The sequence below is a fragment of the Micropterus salmoides genome, unplaced genomic scaffold (genome assembly GCF_014851395.1).
Source record: "Micropterus salmoides isolate LMB-PRFRI ecotype aquatic unplaced genomic scaffold, ASM1485139v1 Ms_hic_scaffold_18, whole genome shotgun sequence".
NCBI lineage: Eukaryota > Metazoa > Chordata > Actinopteri > Centrarchiformes > Centrarchidae > Micropterus > Micropterus salmoides.
Genome location: NW_024040928.1, coordinates 21,944,638 through 21,952,549, shown reverse-complemented (window position 1 = coordinate 21,952,549; position 7,912 = coordinate 21,944,638). Strand labels below are relative to the sequence as shown.

At 36.4% G+C, this 7,912-nt stretch overlaps 1 protein-coding gene across 2 annotated transcripts; it reads right to left on the bottom strand.

Moving 5' to 3' along the window:
* On the bottom strand, positions 1–5,734 carry abracl (ABRA C-terminal like). 2 transcript variants are annotated; one of them, XM_038727205.1, is made up of 3 exons: positions 5,610–5,734; positions 4,574–4,639; positions 1–3,011 (listed from the first exon to the last, which is right to left on the bottom strand). In XM_038727205.1, the coding sequence occupies exons 1-3, from the start codon at positions 5,686–5,688 to the stop codon at positions 2,833–2,835; spliced, it is 324 nt and encodes a 107-aa protein (XP_038583133.1). In that variant the 5' UTR covers positions 5,689–5,734; the 3' UTR covers positions 1–2,832. The 2 variants fall into 2 exon arrangements, with proteins under 2 accessions (XP_038583133.1, XP_038583134.1); XM_038727206.1 differs by lacking the exon at positions 5,610–5,734 and adding an exon at positions 5,216–5,365.
* Positions 5,735–7,912: the final 2,178 nt, after the last annotated feature.

The following is a 7,912-nucleotide window of genomic DNA, read 5'->3' as shown; positions in this document are numbered from 1 at the left end:
TTCAAGGCTTCAAGTGTAGATTTTACTCCATAGTCACAGGAACTGTTCGTTTAGGAATGTGTTATTGCCAATACAAAAGACAGTAATGAAGCACTTGAACACATCATGCAGGCATCCCACTGGTTCACAGAAATGGCTTCAAGGTATTGGCTCTGAAAACTTTCTCCTCTTCCTAACGGTTGACTTGTACAGTTCTGTTTATGTTCAGGAAGGCATCTTAAACTCACTCCAGTGCAACAACAGCAGGATAATCTAAAATGACAGTGATGCAAGCAGCATGTTTCTTCCTCACTCTTGCTTTTCTGTTATTTCCAAACATTTCGGACTTCTACTCAGACTATTGTTTGTATTCTGATGATTACATTTCACATGACTTTTCACATCTTTACAAGGCTACATTTCAATTTCACTCATAAACAGAATATGATTAAACTCATTCGGTTTTCTAGATTGACAGATTTTTTTGATCCATCTATGTCACCAATGCAGTTTAAAACACCATCATAAAGCACGTGAATAGTCTCCTATATGTTTTTTTTTTTAAAAGAATCACATAATTCAAGTCAATCAGCCAACACCTGAGCCTAAAAGATTTAACTAGGCTGATACAACAGCAGTCATTGTGAAATGGGTCTGAAACTTACAGATAAGGCGTGATTTCACACGGCGTTATGTGTTGATGGTAGTAAACAAAAGGCCCAAAATGTAATGAGAAGTAGGAAGAGTATGATGAACGCAACATTTGCTAAGTAGATATTACATTCAGGCAAACATTTGGAGCTTGCTGTTCTTTCTGGTGCAAAAACTATTTCTCACATCCAAATAGCTGCAGCCCCTTACCAGAGCTATGGAGAATCAAAGTGGTCAAAATTAAATGAATGAATTAGATATTATAAAATAAATTATATGAATAAATACAGACAAAATATGAAATGTAAACATTGCATTGTTAAATATTCTAATTAATCATGCTTATTTTTAGAATAAGAGTTTGTGTTACAGGTTATTTTACATTTTATTGCTGCAGTTTTTATTTCAAAATGTATTTTTTTGCCATGTTTCATCACCAAGTTTTTGTTAATCAAGACAAACCAGCTATGTGATTGGCTGTTGTTTTGGTATGAATAAGTGAACAGCCTGTGACATAGCTAGTGTCTGCAGTGCCGATTCTTTGTAGTGAACAGTGGCATTTTGAAATAAAATGGACTTTAGGAAAAAGGACATTTTGAAATAAAAACAGTCGAAATTAAATAAAAATCGACCTGAAAAGTTATGATGGAAAGAAGTTAAAAGTGAGTTTCAAATATATATATATAGTTTCAGGATTTAATTCATAGTTTGTCCGTATTTCTTCAAATGATTATATAGTTTATAATGTCTTATTTTTCTATTTAATTTGCCAACTCTGGGCCTCCATACAAAGCTTGGGAGTGTTTGTCAATGATATTTCAGCAAAATGAAATAACAAAAATGAGCTTTGCTTAAACCGACAATAACAAGTGGGAAGTGAAGTGGTCACGCCTGATCTGCAAGTATCATTTGACCTACAGTACAGAACAAAGAATGGTAAAATAAAAACAACAAAAAAACCTAATAAAACTATAAATGCACATCTTGTGTCACAAGTAAGACACCTAATTTCAGCCACAGGACAATAATTAAACATATTTTGGCTGTGTCGATTTGGTCCTGAGAAACATTACAAATTTATATTTTGCATTTGGCACCAAATCACCTTGTAATCACACACTAATACAAATTGCACAAGAAATACATTCGCCATTTGCTCATCAACTATTTCTTTCGAAAGGCAAGTCGTTTTGGAGTTTGTTTAGCAGTTAATCGGTAATAATCGGTAATTGACCGCTTATAAAAAGATGGAATAAAAACGACTTTAGCAGATTGCAATGAGTACAAAAAGGTGCAAAAGTCTTTCTTAAAATGCACTTGTCTTTGTGGTTTCCATGAAAGAATAGTTCTTAGATTTCCAAAAGCGCTGGTCTAATAACGCCTTCTTACAAAGTCCACAAGAGGTAGTATAAATGGCTCGTGTAAACAATAAATGGAACTGCCATTTGGTGGACACACATTACCCGTTGTTTTAAAGCTGCAGTAGATTAAACATCTCAACACATTATATAATTTTTCAGTCAAAAGGTCTCTCATTGTCACTTGAGGCTGATAAATGGAGAATTTGTCTAGTGCAGTTTTAAAAACCAAGTATCCATTACAAACAACCGGTCAGATTGAAAGATCAGAGCACTCCAATTAAAATTGAAGAAGTCTGTCAAAGTTGCTAAATCTAGCCAGTATCTTGTTCTGTGCATCTTTTTCCCCTGACACCATCAAAAGAGGCATTAGGTTGTGATAGTTACTGTAAAAATACCCAAATGAATGCTTTACACAAATTATTACATTCCTGATTTGTGCGTTTATAGTCTTAAAAGTTTATCAAAATGACATGTCAGACCCGTGGGTTGATAAAACAGCAACGCCTGAGAGAGAGATAGAGAGATAACATTTCCTTACCATGCGAAATTATGAATGTGGCCGTTATTGAGCCCCTGAAAAGCTAAAATTAAATCTCAAATACATCTCTGAGATTCTGTTTGACTTGTTAAAATCAAATTAAATCATATGCAGCCATGCCGCTGCCGCTGGTAGAGTTCGATCTAATCTGTTTGGTAATTAGGTTTGAATTCAAATACTGAGCCTTGTACATGAAGGATGATAACTGGAAACAGAAGCTCAGTGACGAGCCAGTATGCTGCAGAAGCTCAGTATTTTGAACAGTTGCTAGAAGCCCATCTGGTCCAAACTTTGGCCTCACTCTTAGAGCAGGACAATCTCAGTGTTATCGTGGACGCCCTGTAGAAGCAACTCGCCCTGGAAGTTGATCACCTTCCTCTTCTTGGCTGCCTTCAGGGTGCCCACCAACGCCTCGAATATATTGGCACACTGTTCGTCATTAAACAGGACGCCAAACTTCACGCTGGTTTGACCATCGTCATCTGAAACAAGAGAGTAGTGTGGATCAGTGCTTCTCAGAGTGGGGTTTGGGGACCACTCGCGGTCTTTGGAGTGGTTCCAGGTGTTTGAGAACCATAAAGTTGTTTGTAAATAGGACACAAAGATATAAAGAGGGAAAGGGAAAAGCCTTGAATCAGTTTTGTCAATTTGTACTGTACTCTCTCAATAGTTTTCCAGCTTTCTGTGCCAATTGTAATAAAGCAATAGAGATTCAACGAGCAGCAGCTCATCAGGAATAACCTGATTAGTTAGCATTAGCAGTGACAGATGCCAGGACTGTTTTTCTTGAGAAGGATAATCTCTGAGAAAATAAGTGCAGAAACACCACGGTAAAGAGCTGCATGTTCTGTTGCATTCATGGCACAGGGGCAGAAGGGAAGAACGATGAAAACCTCCAGTTATTCTGATGTTTGCCCCAGTGCTTGCCTTGAAGTCACACCAGTTAAAATGCGAATAAAGCCAAAATGAACAATTATTCTTGTGTCATTTTTATTTGAAGTGGTCAATTAGCAGGTAAGACTGAATACGTTCAGTGTACAACTCCTTTTTTAATTGTCCCGACAGACTGAATTAATGATAATATATAATAATGGCAGCTTTAGGGATGCAACAATTTTCACTCAATATGCTGATTATTATTTCGACCTATTGATAAATCATTTAGCTTATTACAATATCTAGATGCCTAAGATGATATTTTCTTCTGTTTATTATTATGTGTAGTTTTTCAAAAAATTTTGTAAATTCTTCAATTTATGTTTCTTGACTTTTGTGGTACTTTTTATTTATTTATTTTTTCTTACTATGTTTAATGTTTTGCACCAAAATACCAATTCAAATTCCTTGAATGTGAAAACTTCCATGGCAATACTCAAATTGCTTGTTTTGTCCGACCAACAGTCCAGAACCCAAAGATTAATGAATGAATAAATTCAATTAATTAATTGAGCATTTTAACTTAAAAAATGAAATGAAATTCACTATCAAAATCTTGCTTATTATTTTGTTTTTGATCAGCTAATCAACTCATTGACTAGTCACTTCCGAACTAGGTGGCTTTGCAATTTTGCCGCCCGTTTGTTGGCACATCATTATGGTCACCAAGTGGGAGATGTCATAGCGGTCTGAAATTCCCAATATTAATATGAAGGCAGCAACAATGTCTAAAAGCTTTCTGAGATACTGAAAGGCTCACAGGCAGATTATACATTTTTAGGAGTTATTTTAAGAGTAAATATAAGTACAAAGGCTGTAAAGGCCTGAGTGTTAATCAATAAGTTGATTTTAATATCTACTTCTGAGGGCTTGAATGTACCACTACAAGACCTCCGATAGAGAGACTCATTTTCTGTCAGTCCAAATATTAAATAATTGCATTGACTCCTGAGAAAAGGTGGAACTGCATCTGCTGTGAAGACTTAAATATTCTTGAGGCAGTGTGACCTGGTAGTTTATTTACGTTTCCAGCATTAGGAGTTGTGAGCTAAAACTACCAACCAACATGATTGCATGTCAACACATCATCCTCATAGCATGGACTCACTTTTACTGCCAAGCCGCTGAATCTCCTGCACCAGCAAATTTATTTCATGAGAGACATCCATAGTTGCTATAAGGGAAAACAAAAAAAACACAAACAAGACTTGTTAGCTTACTTTGATTTGTTTAAAGCATCAAATACACTGTGGGATAGGAGCAGGTATCCCTGATACATGCCACCCTCCTGCAGGGAGAGGCCACCAAACCAAACTCCGTTCAGAATTGTGTGATTTTCATGTTCTGTTTCTTCTAGGAAAAAGTAGATGCCTTCTCAAACATATGATCTTTTTAATAAAAGTACATCACTCAATTCGGTATAGGCTTAATCTGCCAGAGTTTATTTCAATAAAATGTCCATGACTGACTTTATGTGCGCCTTTGAGCTTGAATTTATTAAATGATTTAATCACAATTAAGAGCCAATTGGTGATTTAGTGTACGCCGAATTTTCAACAAGAGTAGGTAATCATTCAGAAAATGATATTAGCTTTTATTCCTTCTCACGATTATAGTTTATTATCAGCAATGTAACTCCACTTTTGCCAAATTGGTGAGTAATGTTACAAGAAAACAGGTGTTCTGCCCATTACGTGAATACAAAAGCAATTTAAATTTATCAAATATACACAAAAACACTAAGCAATACCTTTGATAGGAGTGCCTCGTGCTGTGCAGCATTCAGATCAACCTAACAAGCTACAACACGAACAGGGCGGACTAATGCGGAAATGGAGGATTAGCACTCCCAGCTAGCCAACGCAAAGCACAAATACATCCTGTTGTTCATTCGTAATAGTGATGTGTAGTCCATCATAAGTGTAGAATAAAACCCACAGTTCAGACATGTTTTACATAACTTCAGTACAAAAGAAAATATCCCAGTGAGCCGCAGACATGAGCTCGCCGGTAACGTTAGCATCTAGCGTTAAATAAGCTACCTGCTGAGGGAGGACTGGTGAGTTTCAGACTGCTGAACGGAGTTACTAAACGATTTAATGAAAGTCAACATAAACCAGTTTAAATGTAACATGAACATTTACCTTCTAGTTCTTCTTGATTTTTAATTAGATGATGGACGACTCGCTGATCAATCGGCTCCGGTGGATAATGTTGCTGCATTCAGTGTCTGCTCGGAAACGTCCACTGTATGAATTGTAAAAGTGCTTGGATTCACAGAATCAGACTAGCTTTACCTTTTTACAGTCTGTGAGTGGGAGCAGAGGGGTTCATAGATGTTAAACACAAGTTTCACTTTATTTGCTCAAAGGTGTTGTATGTAACAGAAAAGGAAGAAATTTAATGGAGGGATAAAACACACAACCACAATCAGAATCAGAAAGAGATATTGTCAAGTGGTATTTTACATGTACGAGGTATTTGCTATGGTGATCAGGTGCTAGACACAGACAAACATACAGTTGACATAAATACATGTATAAAATATCAGTGGAATAAACAGATGCAAGTTATAAAAGAGTAATAGGACAATGTGTAAAGAAAAAACATGGGGCAGCTATTTACATGTGCATTGCTCCAGATTTGTGTTGTGCAAACATATTACAATGAGAAAGGATTCGTATTTATATAAATATGTAAATATAAAAATTGACAAAACATATAAATATAGAAGAATAATAACGAATATGTGCAATATGGTTTGTGCAGTGAAATGCAGAAATGTGATATTTGTAAAAATAAATTAATAAATATACAAACAAAAAAAGTAACATGAACATCATTGTTATATTACAATTGTGTCACATAAATATAACACACTGTGATGTAAACAAATGCAAGTGTTCACAGGCTGAAATCTAATCCGTCACAAAAAAAAGGAAAAACAATCGAAGCGCAAAAAAGTCCGGAGTTTTCAGCAGTCCGAAAACTTCACCTACTTAATGAATGTCATGAGTTGTGGCTGAGAGCTTCAGAAAATGTCTAACAAGGTGACCTTCTGCTAAAGTGTAAAAAGTTAAGCTTTTTTGTATTACTGTCATGGGTTGTTTCATCTGTGGTCAGATTTCCCTTAACACTTGAAGGCACCATAAGAGCCTCATCTGACTTCGTCTTGACACAATACTCGCACGGAGACTGCCCCATATATGGCATGGAGCAGGGACATAACAACTACAACTCACCCATCTAGTCCCCCGAAAATGACTCAACACGTGTTTAATGGACAAAGAGCTCTCATCCCACTTTTAAACAAACATAGCTTTTAGCTGAGCACTGTTCATTCATTTCTCGTTGTCTGTGTTTTATCATTCTTTCATTTGGTTTCTTTGTGCCTTGTTTTTAAGTTGTTGTTGTTGGGACTGTGTTGTTTTCCTGCGTCTTATGTCTGTTTATGTTATTTTTATTTAATCCCATTACCTACAGAGGGTCTTTGTCTTCTGCCATGCCGTTATCGGTAAAAAACGTTTTATATATTCTTATATATCAGTTTTTCCCTGAATGGTGCATACTCTCGACCACACAGAAAATCTGGGCCAGGTAGTATAAGAAAAACTGAACACAATGTTCAGGCTTCGGAGGTTAAAGGGGCCAAACAGCTCATTTTGCTTTTTGTAAATGTGAAAACTTTAAAAACTGATGCATTAACATAATATTAAACACTAATAAAATACAACAATGGGTTACCTACTCCTGAATAACGCTTGTGAGTGTAACATATTCCCCTCTTTACTGGCTGTATTCTCACTACAGTAAACTGTAAAGTCTCTATCGGAACAGTCGCGCATCAGTGGTTTTATTTTGAAATCACACATCCGGGTACCTGCAGGCCAGGCAAGCTCGCGCTGAGTAGGACCGTTCACGGGACCGTTTCCCAGTGACGTCGCGAGACATAAAGCTGGCCATAAAAAACTTGAGATTATACCGAAAGTTTGTCTTCAGAACAAAAGCATTAATTTTGTGTATTTTGGAGAGTTGAATATTTTTTGGATAAATACCAGAAGTGTCCTCGTTTGCTGTGCTGCCGTTGAATTACAGTTATCTTCATTCATATATATACTCAGTAAGTTTAATTAATTAATTAAAGTCAACACTTTGGGGGATGTGGGTGATTTTTTTGTGTAGCTATATTTAGTCATAAAATATATGTTAGACACTCTCACTTGAAGAATGAAGATGTGAGAACCTCTGCAACCCCTCCAAGGACCCCAGTTTGAATCAATGCTCTACAAGACAGGTAAAAATGCATCAACCATGAAAGAGACGAGCAGATGACAGAGAGTGTTACACGTTGCCAAATACATTTACAATTAATTAAAATTACCAGGAACAATTTGTATAATAATTTTGGGGCATTTGGAGCCCTGAACAGTTTAGGGCCCCCGAAGGC